Consider the following 27,682-nt stretch of genomic DNA (forward strand, 5'->3'; position numbering starts at 1 on the left):
TTCTTATGGCAAACACAACAGCAATCTGGTAGTGATTGCGCTGCTTTTATCAGGATTAATTATTGTGATATCCTGATTGCAACAGAGAAATACTGTAGACTAGAATACTGTAAGGAGATATCTCTGTAGACTGATGGCATTTCATGTCACGTTCAGCCTTATAATCTTAAAATGTAAAATCAAAATCAAAGCAAAATCACCTGTTTTGTCATCACTTTACACATTACGCTACAGAATTATTCAAATACTAACTCTAAAGTGACGTTGGTGAATTAGTAGTAGTTTCTGCTGTTCTGACGTAAGCTGCAGATGTGAATAAATGGCAGAAGAAAGTACTTCCAGGTGTATAAGCTTAATATCACACGAGTAGCAGTGCGATGTGGCTATTGGGACACTAAGGCACTCGGCCTGCAGTCTTGTGCCAACGCACGCCTCCCACCAGGGCTGATATACAGCCACATCGCACTGCTACTTGTTTGATATTACTCGTATACATGTATGTGTTTATATATATATATATATATATATATATATATATATATATATATATATATATATATATTTTTTTTTTTTATTATTAGCCCCCCTTTGAATTTTGTTTTTTAAATATTTCCCAAATTATGTTTAACAGAGCAAGGAAATTTTCACAGTATATCTGATAATATTTTTTCTTCTTGAGAAAATCTTATTTGTTTTATTTCGGCAAGAATAAAAGCAGTTTTAAAATTTTCAAAGGTCAAAATTATTAGCCCCTTTACACAATTTTTTTTTCGATAGTCTACAGAACAAACCATCGTTATACAATAACTTGCCTAATTACCCTAACCTGCCTAGTTAACCTAGTTAAGCCTTTAAATGTCACTTTAAGCTGTATAGAAGTGTCTTGAAAAATATCTAGTCAAATATTATTTACTGTCATCATGGCAAAGATAAAATAGTTCAGTTATTAGAAATGAGTTATTAAAACTATTATGTTTAGAAATGTATTGAAAAAATCTTTTTGGGGAAATTGGGGAAAAATAAACAGGGGGCTAATAATTCAGGGGGGCTAATAATTCTGACTTCAACTATATATTCAAAACCTTTTAAGCAATATTTGTTGTTTATATGAATATTGTTTAAACCGTAAAAAAATAAATAAAAAGGGCCCAGGAATAGAGGAATAAAAATTATTTTCAGAATATATTGTCAAATTTGCTGGTGCTCCTTTATGAACAAGAGTATCTATGTTCTAAGTGTGTCTGACCCCATTGTTGTCAGCAAAATGATTGTACCGTTTGTTTTGTTTATTTTTTTGCCCATGTATCAGGTTCATTTGGATTCAATGTCTTGCAGACTTGCAGATTTTGTCAAAGACTTCAGGGAATGCATCTATACAGCCGAGCTCCTCTCTGAGTTTATGATACAATGTGCCATCGAACATCTCCCAGAATTCCTTGCGCTCCATGTATACATCAGCATACAGCATCTGGAATCTAGAAAAATAGGTTTTGTGTTATACAATATTCTAGTATTTTTTTCACAATAATAATTTTAAAGAGCTTGAAATTATTTTGCTGGATTTCAAAAACTGTTGAGCATCACGCCAGTGTTTTTCATATCTGAAATGCACCACTTCTAAATTTTGCTGCAATTATCAGATGACATGTGAGATGTCAGATGACAAGAGGTGTTGTAAGTAATAATAATAATAATAATAATAATAATAATAACAGGAACAGTCAATAGAATACAATACAAATTTAAAAAAAGTGCAGTTGAGTTAAAGAGAGTAGGCTGTTCTAAACAGATGTGTTTTGAGTTTGTACAGTGAGTGTAACAGTAGAGTGTAACAATACTGTAATCAAAATTAAAAAAAAGTCACAGTTCGATACAATTTCAGAAAAAAAACAATTGGGGACTACTGAAAGTGTGAATAAAAATAAATATAATCCTGGTTTTCGCAAGGATACAATATTTAACTCGGCTATTAAAACATTTTGTGAAAAAGTGATTTGTGTCAGTGTTTTTCTACTGTTCGTTTCACCTGGAACTGCAGCGGAAGTAGGTATATTTAGAAATTCATGCGTGTTTCCAGTGAATTAAATGCTTGTAGATGTATCATGTTTTTTATAACATTGTTCATCCAACCAAATGGAAAGGTGAAATGTGCAAACTGACCCATGAACATCTCTGACAAACTTCTCTAGCTGCCGTGTGGATGATGTGGCCTCAAAGTGTTTGACCTTTGGTTCTCCATATGCTCCGATATCAACATACAGTTCATCTTGATCTCCTTTAGGATGCACCATTCCTGGCTGGTTGGGCAAGAGAAATGGACACAGCCACAGAGGATACACCTAAAGCACACACAAACCAAACCCTAAAGCAATGCGCAACCAGCTCATGGTATGAAATACTATCAGTAACTTTTTTCGGAAACACTTTACAATTGTTTTTTTAACCAATTGTAGTATTAGTATTAGTTCATATATAAACCAAAATTTAACAATGATATATACATATTTATACAACAGTTCTTTCTTGTTCTTGAATCTTAATTATCCATGTGATATTCTGCCAGTTTCTAAACTCTTCCAGCCTATACACCAGTGTGTATCACTCCGCCCAAGGCAAATGCCAAGCAGAAGACTAAACTCAATATTAAATTGACAAATACTGTATCTGTTGAAACACCCAACACAAAACATAGGCAAGAATGTAGTTGTTTAGATACTGCAAATAAGCAGTCGATTTACAAGGATAGTGCCTATTTAAAATTCCTTGTTGATGCCAGAGGTTAAAGGAGAATGGCCAGACTGATAGAAACACAGCAGTAACTCAAATAACCACTCTTTACAACCGAGGTATGCAGAAGAGCTTCTCTGAACACACAACACGTCGAACCTTGAGGTGGATGGGCTAAAGCAGCAGAAGACCACACCAGGTGCCACTCCTGTCAGCTAAAAACAGGAAACTGAGGCTACAATTCTCACAGGCTTACCAAAATTGGACAATAGACATTGCCTGGTCTAATGAGTATCGATTTTTGCTGCAACACTCGGAATAGTCGGGTTAGAATTTGGGGTCAATAATATGAAAGCATTGATCCATCCTGTCTTGTATCAACGGTTCAGGCTGGTGGTGGTGGTGTAATGGTATGGGGATATTTTCTTGGCATGCTTTGGGCCAATTAGTACCAATTGAGTATGGTGTCAACGCCACAGCCTACCTGAGTATTGTTGCTGACCATGTCCATCCCTTTATGGCCACAGTGTACCCATTTGCTGACGACAACTTTCAGCAGTATTACCCGCCATGTCATAAAGTGTGAATCATCTCAGACTGGTTTCTTGAACATGACAATGAGTTCACTGTACTCAAATGGCCTCCACAGTCACCAGAACTCAATCCAATCTGGTATTAGTAAGGTGTACCTAATAAAGTGGTCGGTATTATAGTGCCTGCTTTACTTGGCATCTTTGTATTGTTGTTGGTTACATGTTATTGGTCAATAAATTACATTTGATTTAAATTGCAGTAATAATTAAAATGCTTTGCCAGTACAAACTGCAGCATTGGAGAAGTAGTTATTGGCAGTTCACGTTACATTGTTCTGCCATAAGATGTCACTTGTAACAGTAACTTTAAAATCAACAATATGATTATTAAAGAGTATTTTTCATTTTTTGTTGATGTTGATGTTATTAATTAATTAATTACATTTCTATAGCGCTTTTCTAGATACTCAAAGCACTTTACATAATGGGGGGAATCTCCTTATCCACCACCAGTGTGCAGCGGTAAAGTCTAGATCGGATATGCGGCCCGCTGGAAACGTGATATGCACACCAATATAGCAGCATTTTTTATGACACTGTATAACAATAATTAATATTTTACATGACTGTGACGGTTGGGGTGGGGGTAGGCATTAAAAAGTACAATTTATTGGGTAATTTAATAGATAGCATAAATAACACTCAGTACAACAAATTTTTTTTCATTATATTGACGGTTGGGCTTAGGGTTGGGGTAGACGTTAATAAAATGCAATAAATGGGAAATGTAATAAATAATTCTCATTAAACGCAACCATATCCGATCTAGCAACAACCGTGTATAGCATCCACCTAGATGACGCAACGGCAGCCATATTGTTCCAGACCACACACCAGCTGATTGGTAGAGAGGAGACAGAGTGATGAAGCCAATTTTGATATGAGGATGGTTAGGAGGCCATGATGGACAGAGGCTAGTGGGCAAATTTGGCCAGAATGCCAGGGTTAAACCCCTACTCTTTTTCAAAAAACCACAGAGAGTCAGAACCTCAATTTAACATCTCATCTGAATAACAGCACTCACTGAGCAGTATAGAGCAGAGGTCACCAAACTTGTTCCTGGAGGGCTGGTGTCCTGCAGATTTTAGCTCCAACTCTAATCAAACACACCTGAACAAGCTAATCAAGGTCTTACTAGGTATACTTTAAACACACAGGCAGGTGTTTTGAGGCAAGTTGGAGCTAAACCCTGGAGGGACACCGGGCCTCTAGGACCGAGATTGGTCACTCCTGGTATAGAGTGTCCATCAATACACTTGGGCGTTAGGACCCACACAGACCGCAGGTTAAGCGCCCCCTGCTGGCCTCACTAACATCACTTCTGGCAGCAACCTAGCTTTCCTATGTGATCTCCCTTCCAGGTACTGACCTGGCACAGCCCTGCTTAGCTTCAGTGGGCGACCATGTGAGTGTTGCAGAGAGCTAGCTACCGGGTTTAACAAATTAAACCCAAGATGTTTTAAATGAATTGCCTCTGCTAACTTTCATTCATATTTTGTCTCTTTGACCCATTTGCAGTTGTTGAATTGTACAAATTAGTTCTGATTTGGTAGATATTGAGCTGTTTGGTTTTGCAGACTGGAGGAGAATTAGCTTTTGGAGTCATGGGTTCCCTTAAGAATTTCTAATGAGGTTTTAGAAAAGCAGCTTTCGATTTTTGAGCAAAATAAAGGTCTGTGGTGAACATTACTGGAATAGACTTTCATATAAATGAATTTTTGATGCCTGCTTTCAATTGAAATAAACATTACTTTCCATACTGAATTTATTTTTGTACGCTCAATGTCCCCTTTATTAGATACACATTGCCAACACCAGTTTGGACAGCCTTTTTATCTTCAGGACTGCTATAAATTTGTTGCATTGATTTAACAACATTGCTCAGAGATTTTGGTCCATATTGAAAGGTTAGCATTACTAGTTGCTATAGATTTGTTATCTGGACATCCATGATGAGAATCTCCCATTCAGCACATCCCATAGGGGCTCTATTAGAGTGAGATCTAGTGACTGTGGAGGACATTTGAGTACTTTAAGTTTTTGTGTTATGCCAAATTCTGATCCTGTCATACAAATGTTGCAGCAGAAATCTGGACTCACTGGATGAAGCAACCTTTTTCAGTCTTTTATTGTCTAATTTTTGTAACAGGAGTGTCACTGGTGTGCTCTTCTTTTTCTGCTGCTGTAGCTCATCTGCTTCAAGGTTTGAATGAGCTGATGATCTGAATCAGGTGTGTTTGGTTAAGGAGACTTGGAAAGGGTGCAGAGCTAGTGGTCCTCCAGGAACATGGTTGAGAAACACTGTTCTAGATTATAGGACTCAAACTGTATTCCTGGATGGCCAAAGCTCTGCACAGTTTTGCTCCAACACTAATCAAACACAACTGATCCAACTAATCAAGATGTTAGCCAATGACTACTAGAGACTATTAAGCAGGTTGAGTTGGAGCTGGTTGGAGCTAAACTGTGCAGAGCTGCAGCTCTCCAGGAATTGAGTTTGAGACCATTGTTCTAGATAAAATGAGCTCTATACTGTATGGGGCAGTATGATGCCAAGATTTTTTGTTCCTTTTCACACTAATGATATTTACAGGGACATACTATCAATGAATAAAAGGTTACTTTTGTGCAACTCCAAATAAGTTTTACATCTTAATGGTGTATTTGATTGTAATTAAATATGTTGCCTCACCTACTGAATCTAACGGCATATGTACAACTTTTATCTCTTTACACAAAAGAGATAAAAGCAATGTAAAACCAAGGTAAAACTGCAAGGTCGCAGTAAACTTTTTTTTTGAAAACACTATTAGTTAGGTTTAGGGTAAGATTTAGGCCAGCGGTCTAAGTTGTCTGTATAAGAAGCCCCATTTTCTCATGGATGTGCACCCTCTAGTGGATTTGTATGCAAACAAATACAGTGAAAAGTACCCGAAGCAACATATTTTACGTTTTGCAAACACGTAGCCATGCATTTTTTAATGAGCTTGGGTTGGCTATTTAAGTTACTATTGTCTTTCTATCAGCTGAACCTGTCTGCTCATTCACCTTTACATCAACAAGGCATTTTCAACCACAGAACTAGATATTTTTGCACCATTCTCTGTAAACCTCAGAGATACGTGTGTAAAAAAATCCAACAGAGCAGCATTAATGTGCAGCATTAATCCTCACTAAATAAAAAGTCACTTAAACTCCAGCAGATCCTCTTCACCACGTCTACATGTCTAAATGCAATGAGTTGCTGTCATATGATTGGCTGTTTAGATATTTAGCATTATTGAGAAGTTGAACAGGTTTACCTAATAAAGTGAGAGTAGATTTGAGTGCATGTCTGGTTTACTCACATGAATGTCCTCATGGAAATGCTGGATGGCGGCATTGATATCCTTCATGGGGACCAGCATGTCCTGCACCACATGGTGCTGCTCATACAGTTTTCGGATGGTCTCTCCCTGAGTGAGCTTTAGCAGAGAGATCTTTGGAGGAACCATCCAGCCAAACACATACCGGAACAACGGGTTATTCCCAAACGGAATGATGTCCTGAAAAACAGACAGCCAGTAATGGAAGAAGCAAATAAATTTCATATATATATGACAGATGAAGTAACAGTAAACAAGATAAGATGACAACAGAGAGGAAATGGGTTGCGTGATCAATATGTTGAGTTATTACAGTAAGTGCTGTATGCATACACCATTGTTTATGACCAGAAAAGTTGTGTTTGAAAGTCAAAGACACTCCTGGTCTTGTCCATCTCTGCTTCAGCTGCATAATTTATTGAGTAATGTCAAACTAGCGCTCCCAATCAAAAGACAATGCACGCTTCCTGTAGCTAATGGAAGGTTTTAGTGGATATAATGCATCAAAACTGTGTGTGAGTGTGTTGGTGAGTGAGAGAGAGGGATTAAGAGAGATAATGGAGACGTGGCTTGATTAAGATGGAAAAGAAGGGTAGTGGTCATCTCTTTAACTATGCATTATGGGACTAGTGAAATATCTAAAGCTAATGGAATCCATAGAGGAGAAAGTTTGTGTCCGCAAACCAAAATCAGGGGTTTTCTGGGCCTTAACAGCTTTAAGGTTTTTAGGTCTTATGCCAATCCTTCCCCTCCACTGTCCTATAACATTAAAGGGAAAAACCCCTATAAAATAATAATAATAAAAAAAAAATAATAATAATAATAAAAAAATCACACTTCCACAATTAAAAACCTTGGGATTAGAATTCAAAGTTGTGTCTTAAAATTAGGGAACTCTGATTTCTGTGATGTATATATCATGGAAAGAATTGTGGATTCATATATAAAAATGAAGATCAATGCAAACAGAATTTTGGGTACACACATCAAAAGTGAGATCTTTGCATTCATGTTATGAAATGGACTAGTATGTCAATATTAAACCACAAAAATTCTATTCAATCATGAATCCTTCATATCATAAATACACAAAACGCAAGCATCTTCATGACAACCAGTTAGTTTGGCGTAACTTCAAAAAAATATAATACTATTACATAGTACATCTTAATATAATATTACTACCAATGAAAATAAAATGTCAATTAAAAAAAAATTGTTTAAGAAATAATGATACTTTTTTTGTTTATAATGACAGTATTTTTTCTTAAAGTAAACCTTTGTTGTGAAGCAATTTTGTTCTCCACAAAAGATTCAATCAACACTATTTAAATACCAATTAAATTATGCATTAGATTTTTTTCTAAAACACAACACTGAATTTCTAGAATAAAAAAAATCCTTATTATTTTAAGCAAATGAATAAATTGTTTGTTATTTGTTTTATGAATTCAATAAGTCAGATATGCTTTGATTATTAACATTTATTAAACCATTAAAATATAATCCAGAATTAATAAAACAGAATTTGGTAAAAAAAATATATATATATACTTATATATACTTATATATATATATATACCTTAACTTATTAAAAAATGTAATTTTGGTCTAATAAATTGCTGTTAAACTGTACAATACATTTTAATGTATATAAATATGTATATAGCTTAAGTTCTAATCCTCCAATAAATCCTGGATGCCAATTAACAAATAAACAGTCCACTTGTTTCTAATGCTGGGACCTTTATAGACGATTTTGAGAGATGTAAACAAAAACGATGGTCCCAACGTATTTCCTGTCTTACATAACTTTAATTTCTATAGCTTCTGAGAATCCAAAAAAAAAAACATTGATAAATGATGTTATGATAGCTTTTTTAACATTAAGTTATGATTGAATTGCCTCTTGTTAGAGTTATGAAATAGTTTGATAACAAGTAGGAAATGTTCATGGGCCAAATACATCATCACATTGAAAAAGTCTATAAAATCTATAAAAGTCTATAAAATGTGTATAGAGACACAAAACAAATTAAATTTTCAAATTGTCCCATTTGTCAGTAGACTGAAGGTTGCGTAAAATGTCAAAAAACCAAATGACTTAGTTTAACGCAACAATTGTAGCCAAGTATTAGCCATTTAGCAACTGAAACCCAGTGGGCGGGGCCTATGGAGTGATGACATATAACTATTTGTTGTAATCTTGCGGTGTGTTTGAAATCTAATTTTTCCAAACTATTTAACACAAAAAATTATTACGAGAAGTAGCCTGATAACCTACTACTTCTGCCTAGACTCTGAAATGGGCATTAAAGGGACACTTTACAAACCTATGAGATACCAGGGAAGTCATGTGATTATGACAACATGGTGGAAGAAGTACGTCCAAATTCTTTTGATATGCCTCATATTTATACTATAGAGAAATTAGGTTTCATCAAGTTCAAATTTATATATAGTACCTATCATGCGATTTCAGACGCATGATTGCTGCTGTAGTGTATATGCAAATTTATGTAGCCTTGTGATGTCACATGCAATTTCCATTTGATTTTTAAGCTTGATTAAATAAATGCTTTGTTTATAATGAGGAAGACATTTTAAGCTATGAAACTTGCAGGATGTTTTAATTGTACAAATTAACCTCTAATATGTCAAAAGATCAAGGTAAATTTGATTCCTCGTGTCATGGCCCCTTTAAAACCAGAATGTACAAATAGGAAAAGCAGATCATTTGGTAATTGTGTTGCTGAGTGCAGTTTTCCGGAATAATTTACTTGTAACTCCCAGAAGATGCTGCGGGTGTGTCTGTGGTAATAGTGGCGGAGAGGTATGTACTCCACTGCAACGCGGTTCTGCTTCAGGAAACCCTCCACATGCCGAAAGAACCACGGCTTGTAATAATAACCTATACAGTTAGTCTGGCAAACAAGAGAAGGACAAACAGAAAAAAAATCAACAATACGATCACACAATGACGTTCCATCATATATGTTTTTAAAATAAACATGCACCTGTGATTTTTATTATATTTATTATGAATTGCACTGTGGTTGCAATGTGTTTACATTTTAACATGTTACTTGCATGTTTTGCACAGTGCTGGCAAGTTTATAGCATGTTTTATTCTTTCATTAATTTTCTTTTCGGCTTAGTCCCTTTATTAATAAGGGGTCGCCACAGCGGAATGAACCGCCAACTTATCCAGCATATGTTTTATATGTTGATGCCCTTCCAGTTGCAACCCATGACTGGAAACACCCATACACTCTCATTCACACACATACACTACGAACAATTTAGCTAACCCAATTCACCTATAGCGCATGTCTTTGGACTGGGAAGAAAACCGTGGCACCCGGAGGAAACATGGGGAGAACATGCAAACTCTACACAGAAATGCCAACTGACCCAGCTAAAGCTCGAACCAGTGACCTTCTTGCTGTGAGGCGATCGTGCTACCCACTGCAACGCCCCAAAAATTTTGACACATTTGACACATTGCTAGCATGTTTTAAAGCACTGACAACATGTTGTTTGCATGTTTTAGGTCATTAACATGTCATTACCGTATTTGCTAACATTTAACACACTGCTAGCCAGTTTCATCATGCATCATGCATTACTAGCATATTTTAGCACATTGCTAGCCTGATTGCAAGCATTGCAAGCATTGTTGCTGCATGTTTTTTTATTTATTAGAAACATATTTTCTTACATTGCTAATGTTTTACCATAATGCTAACATGTTTTCTTATAAAGTGGAACTGTGCATGTGGGCTTTGCTAGTGAACTAGCAAAACAGCCATAGGAAAAGTACTAAGAAAAGAGATGAGATAAATTTAGTAAAATCTTCATTATCACCTTGTCAGGCTCTGCATGATCCGTCATGACGCCGGTCATAATCACGGCCTCGTCCCGCGAGTACTGAAGTCCCTCAACAAACTGGTTCTCCTTATTGGCAGATTCCTCTGCAAACTTTTTGCAAATGGCATCCAAGCCACGAACAGGTTCATAGTGCAGCTTCACCCATTTCTGAGCTGGAATTATCCGGATCTCCGCCGCAACCAGAAACCCCAGAGTCCCGCAGGACCAGGGAACGGAATAAAACAGGTCAGAGTTTTCTTTCTGTGAGCAAAAATTTGATTTTCAGAAATATTAATATGTCTATGTTCTACAATTTTATTTAATCTGTAATAATGGACCCACCATAGTGCAGCGGACTAGACTGCCGTCAGACAACACCAGCTCAAAGGCTACACAGATGTGCTGAAACAGGCCGTAGATGTGAGATGAAGACTCAATGCCTGTTCCCATCACCAGCCCACCTAAACACAAGATGTTTCAAGTATTAGATGGGGATGACCTCTGTCCAAAAATTAATTCATAATATAAGTTGAATGCAAATTTCATACTGTATACTTTAACATTTAAAGGTTTAGAGCCTGTGACATTATGTATTCGTAACAAGTATTTCATAGTCATCAAAATTCTGTATATGTATATGATAAAAAGTGCATCATTATTACTTCCAACATCCTAATATTCTGATTTGATCTACTATTCGGATTACATTTAGCATTTTTCCAACCAAAAAAGGGTGTCAGTGCAGGACAAAAATCTCATATCACAATACAAGTAATCTCATATCCTGACAACAATATTGTGTGTGTGTGTATATATATATATATATATATATATATATATATATATATATATATATATATATATATATATATATATATATATATATATATATATATATACACACATATACATCACCTTTTCTGTAAATTTAATCAGTTAAAGGTTTATAAGTGTTTTACAGCATCGATAATGCAATGTAATTAAAATATAGTCAGTTAAATAGACTTAGGAATTTATTTAGTTGTTCAAGCTTAAAACGAGATGAAGGATCTTTTAAGCTCGGCCGCCATCAGGAGCAGCAGGCAAGTGCATAAACTACATTGAAATACTGTGGTAATTTCTTTATCCATATTTTAAAGGTATGGCATGGAACAAAGAAATTTAACACAGTGCTTCTTGTCTGGTCTGAGATCCATTTTTTATTATATCTCAATCAGGCAGTAAAGATCACTGATTTTTAAAGAAACCAGATCTTAAACACTGCAATTTTATAATGGGATGACAGTTCATCAGGAACGTTTGAGCTGGCTTATTGAAAAGTAAAAGTCCCTGTGCATATGCCTCATTGGATAAACAAAATTGGCTGTAGTGTGTGAATGAGAGTATGTGGGTGTTTCCCAGAACTGAGGGCTGTAACCTTGTGGTTAAATGCACAGACATGTATAGTGCAACTGTACTCTGCAATTGCTGCCACATGGCGCTTTGCTGATCCCTCTCCCCTTTCTACCCCAGCTTTCCTCTCATATCATTTGCTGTCCTATCTGCCAGGCCCTAAAAGGGCCAGAATTGCTAGGGCATTTCGTGCAGTTGTAAGGTTGACATGACATTTTTCCTTGTTTTTAAAGGTTACATGAATTTCAAAGGCTTACTTTTTGTGTATGCTAGGCTTACCTGTAAAGCTGCATTGGCTTATTAATTACTTGCAGGGTATCCTAAAGTGAGTTAACTAACTAAAGTAGATTATTGAGATATGTTAGCACATTCTAGCACACTGCTAGCAAGTTTCTAGCACATTTCAGCATGTCAAGTTGTGAGTCTGACAAGTTGTTAGCATATTATTTTGAAGCACTAATAACACATTGTTAACATGCTACTACCATTTAATCATGTTGCTAGCATTTGTGTTGCAAGTTAACAACACGTTGTTGTAAGTGTTACTGCTGTGTTGCTAAAAACGCTGACCCCACAAACCTTTGAACATGAGTTTATTTAAAATAGTGTTCATTTTAAATATTAAGGCATGTTCTAGCACACTGCTAGCATGTTTTCTAGCACATTTTAGCATGTTAATAACATGTTCTGAGTCTGAAAAGTTGCTAGCATATTATTTTAAAGCACTGACAGCACAATGTTAACATCTTAGGCCTACCACCATTTCATCATGTTGCTAGCATGTTCTAGCACATTGCTAGCATGTTTTCTAGCACATTTTAGCATGTTAATAACATGTTCTGAGTCTGATAAGTTGCTAGCATATTATTTTAAAGCACTGATAGCACACTACCATGTTACTACCATTTCATCATCATGTTGCTAGCATTTTGTTGCAAGTTTTAACAACATTTTTAACAACTTTGTTCTAGCATATTTTTGCTGTGTTGCTAAAAAAGCTGACCCCAAATATTTAAACAAGTATATTTAGTGTTCATTTAAAATATTGAGACATGCTAACATGTTCTAGCACACTGCTAGCAAGTATCTAGCCTGTTGTAGCATGCTAACAACATGTTCTGAGACTGTAACATGGTAGCACACTGTTACCATGTTACTACCATTTCATCATCATGTTGCTAGCATTTTTGTTGCAAGTTAACATTTTGTTGAGAGTATTTTTGCTGTGTTGCTAAAAAAGCTCACCCTAAATATTTGAACATGAGTTTATTCGGTGTTCATTTAAAGTATTGAGACATAGTAACACAGCTAGCAAGCACACTGCTAGCAAGTTTCTAGCATATTTTAGCATGTTAATAACATGTTCTGAATCTGATAAGTTGTTAGCATATTATTTTAAATCTCTGACAGCACATTGTTAACAAGTTCCCACCATTTGTTCATCATGTTGCAAGTTAACAACATTTTTAACAAAACTTGTTGTTTTAACAAAACTTGTTGTTGTTTTTGCTGTGGTGCCTAAAAAATGCTGACCCCAAACCTTTGAACATGAGTTCATTTAAAATATTAAAATGTGACATATTTGTTTGATTTACATCTCTATCAATGACCAAAAATCAATAAACCGCAACAAAAAGGAGCATTGCAATTTCTACAGTGACTTTAGCATCAGAATTGAATTGACTTGATAAATGCAACCAACACAATTTCTACTAAAATTAAGAAAATGGAACTCAAGATGAAAGTGCACTAAAGGCACATTTTAGATAATCGGAAGTTCAGCATCTTTTAGAGCACTTCTAAATTGCATTTACTTCCTTTTAAAATATCATATATCATCATATATATGTTTTTCGTCAGTCACTTCAGCCTGTGAGCATTTTTTAAATCTTACTGGTATCCACTGCAAATAACAACATGGCCCATGCATAAAAAAAACACTTAAGATATTTAACAGTTCTAAATAAACAAATATGGGCCTCTAAATCCTAAAACAACAAAGGAATGGGACAGAAAATTCATGAGAAAAGCAAACTTAGCACTAAAGGGGAATGGTCCAAAGTCCAAATAATTGATCTTTGATACAGACATACTGCTCTAAACTAAGATTTAGAAATGGCACTGTGTAAAACTACTGCTTTGATTTCAGTTTCAAAGATATATAAATCAATAGATGTGGCCAGATATGTTCCCTATCATCCAACACAGTACAAAAGTACAACACATCTTCCCCATGTCTTATTACCAAATACAGTCTCCACAGAATTACAAATGAATTTGAAGGAGAGTCTGTGTAAAGCATTTCTCCGCCAATGAGCGCTTTTTTTTTGTTTGTTTCTGGGATCTATAAACACTTTCAGCAATAGGACCCGTATCCGCTCTAATCTAATCTGCCTCATTGAACAGGGTCTATGCTCATCCATAACCCGATTACGAGCAGCCTCTGATGCACCACACACGGCATATAATATTGATCAGGAGAGCGTTATGTGCAATTTAAAGAAAGCGAATATCTGCAAGTGCTCGGAGACATTAAACAAATCCCCGGTGGAGCATGTGGAAAGAAAAGGGAGAGATGATAAAGGTCAGAGATGACTTACTGGCCTCATCTAAATAGAGAGAAGTGTTACTGTGTGCTGAATTGAAAATGTTCAGATGAATCTAGATGACATGCGAATATGCTGATGTTTATAGTATGTCACAGTTTTTTTCCTGCAAATTTATTTTATTTTGCAATAAATACAGCAGAATAAACCGCCAACTTATCCAGCATATGTTTTACACAGCGGATGCCCTTCCAACTGCAACACCATACTGGAAAACACCCATATGTACTCATTCATACACATACACTAAAGCCAATTTAGCTTATTCAATTCACCTATAGCAGATGTCTTTGGAATGTGGGGGAAACCGGAGCCAATATTAAAATTAATTTATAAAATTTTTTCATTTGTCTTTCCATTTACAATAAAATATTTGCTATATCTTTTTTTATTTATTAAATTTATTTAGTACATATTTAATTGTAAAAAATAAAAAGTTAGTTGTTTTGAACAAACACTAAATTTAAATAAATAACATTTTTGACAATTTTTCAAAAAGACACAAAAATTCAAGAAAATAAAACTGAAAATATTTAACATAATACATAATAAACTGAAACCAAATCTATAAAAACCTTTATTTATTTCAGCTAATTGTCTAAAAGAAAAAAAAAATCATTTCACTTAACTTGCTAATATAACTTAACAACCAAGAATGTACTTGGAATTACACACAAACATTCCAAAAAATAAAATAAAATAAAAAAATAATAAATAAATAAATAAATAAATAAATAAATATATATATATATATATATATATATATATATATATATATATATATATATATATATATATATATATATATATATAAATTCTTTAATTACACCAAATATATGTAAACTCAATAAATAAAACTAAAATAAAAGGAAAATAAACATAAAAACCTTGTTAAATTTTACCAAGAAAATGCTTTTTATTTTCATTTAAAGAGCCCCTATTATGGGTTTTTGAAAATGACCTTCCATGCAGTGTGTAACACAGCCCTGAGTGAAGCGAAATATCCAGCTAAGGCTTAAATCTGATAGGGCACAGAGTTTAAAACTATTGATACATCTATAAAAGAGTCGACTCCGAGTGGTTCAAATGAATCGTGGGGGTAACAAATTTTTAGGCGCATCAGCGTGACGTCCATACTGAACTCAAGCCCCGTCCATTTGTTGCACGCGCAAACCCTGGACAATTGAAACCACCGGCCATGCCCTAAAACACTGTAGAAAGAAAAAGAGGAAGACAACCACTGTAGCAGATCCTGGTTGAATCATGTCTTGAAGACGCTGTGCTCTGAAGTATGAGGGAAAGTTAGTGTTATTTTCCCAACCCAAAAATGAGGCTGTCAAGAGCCAGTGGTTGAAGTTTATTTTTGCAAAAATACCTCAGCCTTATAGCCCAGCCTTGTGCTGTGTTCCGTCATTTTTCTGACGAGTGCTTCAGCAATCTACACGCTTACAACAAGGGATTTGTTGGCCGTTTGTTAAAGGAAGGATCAGAAAAGACTATTGATGTATAGGATATGTCAGAGCTTGACATGAACTTTACAGTACACAGTTCAAAGGTCAGTTTCTTCTTGCATTTCCCAAGTGTAAGTAACTTAAGTGCGATTAAAATGGTTGCCTCCTTGTTTTCTCTAGCTTGCAAATGATGTAATATTTTATTGTGTTTTGTTACTTGTAACCGCTTGTACTGTATCTGGTTAACTCTTTATATAAAGAGTACAGATGCAAAACCCTATAAATCCATCAGACCACTTTTTTTGTAAATGAGCATTTTTTATCAGGCTCCTATAAATAGGTTCAGAAGTTTCATTTTACATGCAATGATAAGGTTATTAGCTAGTAAATAAATCACTTTTTTTTTCAAAAATGTCACTTTAGACAATTCTTTGGTTTTTAAGAGGGTAGATTTTCTTTTGCATCAAAACCAGCTAAATCCACTTGTGCTTTTTTGCAAAAACCTCGAAATTCACCTATTGGGACAAGACTGAAAATTTTTAGTTGAAAATCACTTAAGATGCAATTTGAAATTATTTTACCAAACATAAAACACATTACACAAACAACCTGAAATTAAAAATACATAAATCTGTCAAGTAAGTGGTGGTTCATTCCGCTGTAGTAACCCCTAATTAATCAGGGAAAAAGCAGAAGGAAAATGAATGAATGAAATCTGTCAAGTATATGCATTAATCAATATATTCTAATATTTGGGTTTTAGATTTAATGTAAGTAGAACAATGTAAACATTGAAAACTATAGTCCATTAATATAAAAAGCTTAACAGACGTATAAGTTTTATGAAGTAATACAAATAATTTATAGTTTTATACATTATATTCATCTTTTAAAAAATAGCTTAAATTAGCAAATCAAACACAAAATACCCCTATTGCGCAAAAAGGCGATGTCTCTCAAACACTTTTAGAAGCTGTCATTATTTTATTCTCACCATACTTAAGGTCTTGGTCCCTTGTTTATCCTCATAGCATCCATGTGGGATAAAAGAACAACATCTTAACTCTGTGAAACGCAGTTGCCGTTTAATTTATAGTAAATTGGACTCATTCAAAGTAGCGTCGCTGCGCAAAAAAACGTTATGAATGCATGCCACACTTCTGACTGTATGGTGTGTTTTCTTTTTCTTAAAATGCACAGAGATTTGAGGTAAGGGATGTTTTCATTTGCTATTCACTGACAGTCGGACAGGCTCATCCAGTTCATCAAACTCCGTCTTTTAAAAATGAAATTGACAGCAGAATAAAACAGTCTCCTCATAAAAGCCGCTGTATCAGCGCGCTGCTACATTGAAAACATATGATTCGATTAGCGTCTTCTAATTGGTTCTTGGGACATAGCGGCTTTTGCTGTCAAAGGCAAGTGGCGTTTAGCGGCTTTTGCCAACAAACTTATTTCTGAATGTGCTAGCCCTGGGAATTAGATGATTCAAGTACAATGATTTGTTGTCTACTAGGGATGCACCGATACCAGTATCGGGTCGATACTTGGTTAAAATACTCGTATCGGACATGAACGGCCCATAACATGCACCGACACCACTCAACAGTAATTCACTATACATGGATGTGATTTGTTGTCCTACCTGACCTCAATGTCTTAATGTATAAATTAGCCTAATGTATTATATATTAATAGCTCAGTCCTTATAAACAGTCCGTTTATAAAATACATTATTAACAAATCTTTAGGCTACTGAAGAATAAACCGAATATGAAATGTGATCCTTGCATAATGATCACAGCTAAACAAGCTAGCACTCATTTTATTTCTAAACTATAAATAAAAAATGAAAGAAATTTTAAGTAATGGAACATTTTGTAAAAATATAAAGACTACAGGCTAAATTAAAGTTTCTTGCCAGAGCTGAATATCACTGCCGTCGCTGCGTGCGTGTCAGTTTACAGCTTCTGTAAAGATCAGACAGCCTATACAGATCACACAATCTTAATAAACATTTCATGTAAATGTATAAATATTTTGATAAGTATTGTAAATGGAATATTTATAACGATATGATCTTGCTTTTGCTTATATGCCTGCTTTGAGCTCTTTACGCACACTCTCTCACTAGCCGGCAGTTGAGATGCGCTGCATAAGAGCGCTATAGCTACACATACTACATAGCACACTGGCAAGATAACAGGTGCTGAAATCCACGGGACCAGTTTTATTTGTTGCTTGTTCTTATTTTAAAATGCCTTTTATTTTTAAAATCTCTTGTTAATATAGGCTATCGAGAAACATAATCTCCCTTAGAAATATTGGAGTTCAATAACGTGGAGCGCAGTAACCAACACCGTCCTGTAAGTTTACACACTGCATAGACTATAGGCCTACTAGCCATCCTTTGATTTTTATTTTTTTTTTGTTTCTGTATATTTTTTAAGCAAACGAAAAATGCAATAATTGTTTATTTTGGTTTTCATTTTATTAGAATTAATATAATTATTAGGCGACACAACTTCTACATAACATTGGCTCTGATTGCGTTTATACAGATATCCTACAAATAAACTTTTTGACTCAAAGACATTTATGACTGTTAATTTCAGTGCTGTATTTTCACAGATTTCACAAAGTCTTCAGCTATTCTACCTGTCAACTGGCACCAGCCTCAGTTTTGCGACTTGACTTGGGTGGCGTCTATACGTATCGATGTCTGTGTCTGGGTGACAGCGAGAGAGAGATGAGATCATAGGCCTACCTCAGATTTGATGTGTGGCTGCACGTCACAGTTACTTTACTGCAATTTTCAAATACTGGCTTATCTAAACTAACTTTTCATTCGAATAAAAGCAGAAATATTGACAGACAGACAGATGAAGCAACTTTCGTTTTTTGAAGAGAGTGGCTTCAGTGACAAAAGACGCACACACACACAACACTCTTGTCGGCTGATTCATTATTGCTTTTTTAACATTAAACGCATAATAATCAAGTGTAAAAAAGAAGAGCTGAACTTCGGAAAAAGTGCTCACTGCAGTTGCCGCAATGGTTGCTTGTTTCTCTGCAGTTGGCTTGTCAGTGCTAAATCACTTTTGTTTTTAAAAAAATAAGATTATTTATTATTAAACATTGTTGAATGTAAATACTGTAAATAAAATTGCAAATTTATGGCTATTGATCTTATCTACTGGCGACCCACCCATAGTTAAACATCAAGTAGCCGACATTTTGATTACCTGACCAGCGGATTTAGGACAGGACTCATGAATATGAAAGAATCGCACATAACAGGGTTTTATGCATACCCAATATGCAATGCCAAGAGAGTGACTCCATAAGGTAACGTACACTGCACACACTTTGTGTAATGTGTGAAGTCGTGGATGCATAAGCGCAAGGATAAGTAGTCCTTTACTAGTAAATGTCCATGCTTAATCATTAATAAATAAGGTCTGGATTTGCAGGGTTATCAACAATGTGTGTATATTTTTGGCTTGACAGCCTTCTGTTAAAAGATTTTTATGTTCATCCTTGATACAGGAAAAAAAAACCTAACAAATAAACATCATTGAAACCAAATCCTTGAAGTATTGGTATCGGTACTTGGTATCGGCGAGTACACAAATTAAAATACTCATACTCGTATTGGTTTGTAAAAATGTGGTATCGGTGCATCCCTATTGTCTACGTACTACGTGCCTAAAGCATTCACTCAATGTCATTAGCTCATTTGTGGCGTAAGTGGCGTTTAGTGGCTTTTGCATCTGAACTCTTCATATTCTCATATGGCGTCTAAAACCATGTTGAAAATGTGATGCATGCCGCTTTGTGGCCACAGTCATCTGTTCCTACACACGTGCGGCGGTCAAGTTTCAAAATAGTTCAGCTTTTGCCACTGTGCGGATCATTACTGAATGTTTGTCATTGTTATTATTTATGTTTAAGAATAAAGCAATAGGCTGGTGTTTAACTGCAATGCTTTAATTCACTCCTGCATTGGGCTCACATATACACTCTGCACTTTGACTACTTCTAAATTGTTGATAAGTCGCTGAACGCAGTCCACCAATCACAACAGACTGAGTCATTAGACCAATCAGCACAGATTAGCATCGCTCTAAGGAGGGGGTTTGGGAACAAATGAATCACTGAACGAATCATTTGGGAGTTGTTGGGATAATTAGGTATAAATAAATGCATATTATAAGACAATGAAAGTGTTTTTTGACCTTACATAAATATCAGCATGTTGTTGGAAACCCCCAAAACCAAAATATGACCTTTTTTAACGCATAATAGGGGCTCTTTAATTTAAGTTGAGGTACAAAAAAATAACTAAAATAGAATTTAAAGTCTGAGTTAAATAAAAATGTACAATGTTTATTTTTCTAGTTCATGTTGTTATTCTTAGGGTGAATAGTTAATCTGTGCAAATGAATCTACAGATTACTTTTAGTTTTTTTGTTTTTTTAAATATAAATATACAAAAACAGCAATTTTTGAAATCTTAAATAGTATCTCGATGATATGAAAATAACACTGTTCGGAAATCTGTTCTTCTTTTAAAACCTACCGACTGTGAGGTCATCGAGTTCTGGCAGCACCGGCAGTGTCCAGCCAATAGAGTTGAGCAGAGCAGTCACCTGACCCATGTTAGCTAAAGGCTCTACACGCACCACCTGAACAATTGGTAGAAGCTTGATTTATCAAGTATACATTTCATCACACTTTGCAATTCTCTAACAATCACATATATTATGACAAAATAACTCTTATCTACATACATTTTTACAGTCTGCTGTAAACCTAGTCTTTTTAAATTATTAACTTTAAATGAAAAGTTGAGAGGTGGCATCGTGGCTCCATGGTTAGCACTGTCACCTCACAGCAAGAAGGTCCCTGATTCGAGCCCCAGCTGTGTCAGTTGACATTTCTGTGTGAAGTTTGCATGTTCTCCCGTGTTCAAGTGGGTTTCTGGGTGCTCCGGTTTTCCCCACAGTCCAAAGACATGAGCTATAGGTGAATTGGGTAAACTAAATTGGCAGTAGTGTATGTGTGTGCATGTGAAAGTGTATGGATGTTTCCCTGTGCAGGACTAGCTGCAGCTGGAAGGACATCCACTGCATAAAACATATGCTGGATAAGTGACGTTAAATGGATTCATTACGCTGTGGCAACCCCTGATTAAAAAGGGACTAAGCCAAAAAGAAAATGAATGAATGAAAAGTTGAAATCTACAATAACAGACTTTGCTGTCAAAAAAGCAGATTTGGAAACAGATACCTGTCGTTTTGTGTCCACTTCCAGGATGTCCATCATGTTAATCATGATGTTCCTGTGAGTTTTTTTGTATTTCCCCACTCTGAGGGACACAGTCAGCCATCCCGGACGTCCTGTGCACATGTACTTCTTCCCTCCATCTTTCCTCCATTCTCGCACCTGGGAAAGTGAAATGGTCACATTAAGATCTAGCTGCACTGAATGGTGTGTTTCCACAATTCAATCTGACTTAGTCATGGTTCATTACTAAATTAAAGTTGCATTTACTGTGCAATTTGTCTTTGCATTTTCATTAGTTTGACATATTCAGGTTGATTGGTGAACCTTAATATTATTTCATTTCAGTATATATTTACTATGGCGGCACGGTGGCTCAGTGGTTATCACTGTCACCTTACAGCAAGAAGGTTGCTGATTTGAGTCCTGGCTGGACCAGTTGGCATTTCTGTGTTGGCGTGGGTTTCCTCCGGGTGCTCCGGTTTCCCCCGCAGTCCAAAGACATGCTGTACAGGTGAACTGCATAAACTAAATTGTCTGTCGTGTGTGCAAATGAGTGTGTGGGTGTTTCCTAGTACTGGGATGTGGCTGGAAGGGCATTCGCAGTGTAAAACTGGAATAGTTGGCAGGTCATTCCGCTGTGGCAACCTCTGAAATAGAGACTAAGCCGAAGAAAATGAATGAATGAATATATTTACTATAACATTAATTATTAGCCGCAAAGTGCACTTAATAAGTGTATAAATTACAAAGTGCACCTAACAAGATATTGAGCTTCGCCCCACTCCTCTATATGCATTCTCAAATTGCTTCAATATTTCTATAAATACCCATATTTTGCAACAAACTCAAAATATGATAATGAGAAATATTCTGAGAAAATATATTATACAACTTTAAATGAGTAGCTTATTTTCTATCTATATCATTTTAACTTTGCAAAGCTCAGTGGGATTGTAGTTGAGTTAATAAGTTCCTTCATTAAAGGGATACTTCAACTAATATTTAAAATTCTGTAATTATTTACTCATCCTCCACTTGTTCAAAATCTGAGTTTCTTTCTTCTGTTGAACAGAAAAGAAGATATTCTGAAGAATGATATAGAAACTAGCAGCCATTGACATTCATGGAACAAAAACACTGTAAAAAGGGTCAATGGCTGTTACGCCAACATTCTTCAAAATATCTTCTTTTGTGTTCAACAAAAGAAAGAAACTCAAACAGGTTTGGAACAAGTGAAGGGTGAATAATGATGTGAATAATTTCATTAAGGATAAGTAAGATATAATCTGGTATCTGCCTTTTAGTTAAGTTTTAATATACAGGTCCTCCTCAAAAAATTAGCATATTGTGATAAAGTTCATTATTTTCTGTAATGTACTGATAAACATTAGACTTTCATATATTTTAGATTAATTACACACAACTGAAGTAGTTCAAGCCTTTTATTGTTTTAATATTGATGATTTTGGCATACAGCTCATGAAAACCCAAAATTCTTATCTCAAAAAATTTGCATATCATGAAAAGATTCTCTATATGAGCTATTAACCTAATCATCTGAATCAACTAATTAACTCTAAACACCTGCAAAAGATTCCTGAGGCTTTTAAAAACTCCCAGCCTGGTTCATTACTCAAAACCTCAATCATGAGTAAGACTGCTGACCTGACTGCTGTCCAGAAGGCTATCATTGACACCCTCAAGCAAGAGGGTGAGACACAGAAAGAAATTTCTGAACGAATAGGCTGTTCCCAGAGTGCTGTATCAAGGCACCTCAGTGAGAAGTCTGTGGGAAGGAAAAAGTGTGGCAGAAAACGCTGCACAACGAGAGGAGGTGACCGGATTCCAGACCTTGGGGGACCTGCGGAAGCAGTGGACTGAGTCTGGAGTAGAAACATCCAGAGCCACCGTGTACAGGCGTGTGCAGGAAATTGGCTACAGGTGCCGCATTCCCCAGGTCCAGAGGCAGAAGCGCCTGACCTGGGCTACAGAGAAACAGCACTGGACTGTTGCTCAGTGGTCCAAAGAACTTTTTTGGATGAAAGTTTTCGAAAAATTTTGCATGTCATTCAGAAATCAAGGCGCCAGAGTCTGGAGGAAGACTGGGGAGAGAGATATGCCAAAATGCCTGAAGTCCAGTGTAAAGTACCCACAGTCAGTGATGGTCTGGGGTGCCATTTCAGCTGATGGTGTTGGTCCACTGTGTTTTATCAAGGGCAGGGTTAATGCAGCTAGCTATCAGAAGATTTTGGAGCACTTCATGCTTCCACCTGCTGAAAAGCTTTATGGAGATGAAGATTTCCTTTTTCAGCACGACCTGGCACCTGCTCACAGTGCCAAAACCACTGGTAAATGGTTTACTGACCATGGTATTACTGTGCTCAATTGGCCTGCCAACTCTCCTGACCTGAACCCCATAAAGAATCTGTGGGATATTGTAAAGACAAAGTTGAGAGACGCAAGACCCAACACTCTGGATGAGCTTAAGGCCGCTATCGAAGCATCCTGGGCCTCCATAACACCTCAGCAGTGCCACAGGCTGATTGCCTCCATGCCACTCCACATTGAAGCAGTCATTTCTGCAAAAGGATTCCCGACCAAGTATTGAGTGCATAACTGAACATAATTATTTGAAGGTTGACTTTTTTTGTATTGAATGGCACCTATGGTAAAAAATCTACTTTTCAAGCTGTTTAGACAGACATATGTGCGTGTATGGTGTATAGACTGTCATATTGGGGTGATATAAGCACACCCAGTGCTTTTTTTTTCAATTTAACAACATAAAAAATGGTGGACTAATTGGAGCGGTTTTCAAACCGACCGCAACTTTACGTAGGAGAGCGGTCCCCCCGCCCACCAATATTGATTGACAGGCGCGTCATCATATCCTCAGTTTGTTGATTCACGTCCGCCATTTTCAGCGTGAGTTGAAGCGATATCACTAAAGGAACACCCTAGCTCTATTTTTAGATGCAAGGCTCATTGGGCTTAACACAAGAGCAATATTCTCCACATTATCGCTCTAATCGGAATTATTGGTTGTATCTTTAGGTAGGTTTGCAAACATGTGTACTTCTCATTGAGTCTACCTGATACTTCAGCCGTTTGCATTTCTCGCGATCCCAGAAGCTCCCTGTGATCTTAACTAGCATGCGTTTTAGAATTCTAAACATAGGCTTCTATCAGGGTACACTCACGGCTGGGATGTTTAGAATTCAAAAATGCGTGGCGCGACGATTCGGGACACTTCATGTATCTGCCGCGCTACAGAGAGTGTCTGGTGTGCCGTGTCGCGGCTTCGAGCGGCGCATCCGGTGCCTCAGTCAAAGTTAATTCAGTGTGCGTGGTTATTAGTTTCTGTGTACAAGCTCGGCACTTGAAACTAGCACACAGTTGGCTGTAAAACTGTACAAAGACATAAATGATTTTGTACTCTCTGCTTGGTCTGTGTCAGAGTCGTACATGTACGACTGATAGCTAAACCTCTCACTCCAGCTCGTTCTCGCAGTCTGCCTGTCAGACTCTGTTGCAAACGCAGAGCGGGTGAGCTCATGGCCCCGCCCCCTTTTTACGTTGGCGGGAAGCCGAAACTAATTTACATGCCCCCAACATGACACTTTTTAACACATTATAATAAAAAAATCTGAATTGTGTTTTAAACTGAACCTAAACTGGCACACTCAGAAAAAACATAATATTAATATTAAATCTTAAAAAAAGAGGTAAACTATGTGCCCTTTAAAACACTTTTCTTTTATTGGTCGGATGAAATATGCTCATTTTTTGAGATAGGAATTTTGGGTTTTCATGAGCTGTATGCCAAAATCATCAATGTTAAAACAATAAAAGGCTTGAACTACTTCAGCTGTGTGTAATGAATCTAAAATATATGAAAGTCTAATGTTTATCAGTACATTACAGAAAATAATGAACTTTATCACAATATACAAATTTTTTGAGAAGGACCTGTACACAACACAACACTTGTGATCACAACACTTTAACAAAGACTTTAGATCCTTTGGGAAAAATATTTTATAAAAAGAACCAGAGCCACTTTAAATGTGGGCGATGTCGTACCTGTCTTTAAACCAGAGCCACTTTAAATGTGGGCGATGTCGTACCTGTCATGCTGTTTAATAGTAAGGGGGCATGTAATGGTTACATGGAAACAAGCTTTTCCTTTGTCTGGTCAGCTATTAAAAATATCTCATTCTTAATAAAAGTAAAATAAACTAATTTTAAAATATTACATAGATATTATCCATGAAATTATTGTATTGGTAAGTTTAAGAAGGTTTTTCACCCTTGTGTTGTTTTTGTGAAATGGAGCCGGAAACAATTCTTCATTGAATTTTCAATTGCAGTTACACAAAACGGTTTTGGCCCCAAGTTTCCTTATTACTTTATTATGAAGTGTATTATAAATGTATCAATATAACTGATAAAATGGTTTTATTTATTTATGATTGCAACTCTGGATCACTGGAAAGAGACAAAATAACAAAAAGTTTTATTTTATTTGGAAAGTACAACATCCACAAAACAAAATGTTTGCAGACCGTACCAAATTGTAAAAAATGTTTATTCATTGATCTAAATCTTTTTTTTTTTTTGATGATTCCCTGACTTCTAGTAATCCCAAAGCTCTTAAGACACTGCTGAAATTTTGCTGATTATTTTTGTTATTAATTCCCTTGTATACTGTGTTAAGTATAATTCTGTACTCCCCTGTTTAATCAATAAAAAAGTAAGGGGCGTGTCCCTGTAACTTTACCACGCCCCTACCTGCCACAGACATAACATTCATTAACATTCTTTTAAAACAGCATTTCTTTTAAAAACTCTAAATAAAATCTCTCATAAGCTGTACATGCATAACCATATTATATTATAATCATACTAATGTACATACTACATAAAAAGACTGTCATAAAGTCCAATAAAGTATACTTGCATGGCATATTCAGTTATATTTAAAAGCTGTCTATTATCATGCAGTAACACGAGACCACGCAGCAGGTTTGTTTTTAACGTTACCTGTCTCTGGATGTCTCTGACCCGCTGGTCGTGCTGTTTGGGCGCTGAGCACATCTTAAAGATGATCCAGGCGCGCAGGTGATAGTACACATCAAACACGACGGACAAGGGCAGGAGAAACAGGCACACGAAGATCCATCTTTGGTGTATTATCACGTACTCCAAACCTTTCACTTTGATCCATATCAAAAACAAAACAGGTAACCCTCCCAAATACAATAACGGATCCATCTCGACGGCGTTTGTAATTTGAAAGCACTTTAAAAACGCATGAAGCTTAATAAACTGTTATTTCATGCGTCTCCTCCTTTCCCTTAAGCTCAGTTTCCCCGCTTCCACGCGTACGATTCGTCATCTGTATTTTGCATGGTGTTTAGACACATGCCCAGGTGGTCGAGGCACCGCCCCCTAGGTGCGCTGATTGGTCGGTAGGACGTCAAATCAGATGACACCAGTGGTTGCGTGAAGTCTCTTCGGCCAATCACAAGAAAGGAACACCGTCACACCATTGACAGTGCGATGTTCATACTATGCTGCTGTTGAGAAATGAGGCGACTGCTGATTGCTGTATGCAGTTATTACCTATGGTTATTACAGGCACGAGTCAGATTTAATGATAATTATAATACTTAATAGTGATGGGGAATACTTTTCAAATGGAAAGAAGGTTTTATCTATTGTAACAGTGTCTATGAGTAGGCTGAAATAAAGTATTCGTTTATGGTTAGCTTATATTTTTAAGAACATTTTATTTGACTATTAAAAAATGCTAGTAAACTGAATAAGATTTCTGATTAAGATGCAATTGTTTCCTATTGAGCAACAAGGTAGCAATTTTCAATATTTTAGATGCCACAGATGCAAGGGTAAGATGCAAGTGACCTTTCTTTATGGATCCTAAAATGTAAAGCATTGTTTAAAAACCAACCAAGCAATACTTAAAATTTGGGCTGTCCGCGAATAATAGACAGTTGACACCTGGCACCTCCGGCGCCTTGACTGCAGCTCTGCGCACCTCTGGCGCTTTGACTGCAGCTCTGTACAAGACGTTTGGCTAGTGGAGAAATGGTCGTGCCCAACTGAGCCTGTTTTCTCTCGAGGTTTTTTAATTCTTCACTTTCGCCAGTTGGTGAAGTTTTTTCCTCACCGCTGTCGCCACTAGCTTGCATGGTTCGGGATCTGTAGAGCTGTGCATCGATGGATCGATGGATCGATGGATGGATCAGTGTTTGGACTCTCAGTAGTGATTATTAACCACACTAAACTGAGCTAAACTAAACTGAACTTAAACATTGAAATACACTGTTTCAATTTACTATAATATTCTATGTGATGCTGCTTTGACA

At 36.2% G+C, this 27,682-nt stretch overlaps 1 protein-coding gene across 1 annotated transcript; it reads right to left on the reverse strand.

Moving 5' to 3' along the window:
* Positions 1-561: 561 nt before the first annotated feature.
* On the reverse strand, positions 562-26,687 carry dhcr24 (24-dehydrocholesterol reductase). The gene is made up of 9 exons (XM_056481181.1): positions 26,337-26,687; positions 21,297-21,452; positions 20,587-20,692; positions 10,898-11,016; positions 10,553-10,816; positions 9,466-9,609; positions 6,668-6,865; positions 2,161-2,339; positions 562-1,475 (listed from the first exon to the last, which is right to left on the reverse strand). Exons 1-9 carry the CDS (start codon positions 26,565-26,567, stop codon positions 1,322-1,324), a joined length of 1,551 nt encoding a protein of 516 aa, XP_056337156.1. The 5' UTR covers positions 26,568-26,687; the 3' UTR covers positions 562-1,321.
* Between the last annotated feature and the right edge of the window lie 995 nt (positions 26,688-27,682).

Source organism: Danio aesculapii, chromosome 20, assembly GCF_903798145.1.
Source record: "Danio aesculapii chromosome 20, fDanAes4.1, whole genome shotgun sequence".
Taxonomy (NCBI): Eukaryota; Metazoa; Chordata; class Actinopteri; order Cypriniformes; family Danionidae; genus Danio; species Danio aesculapii.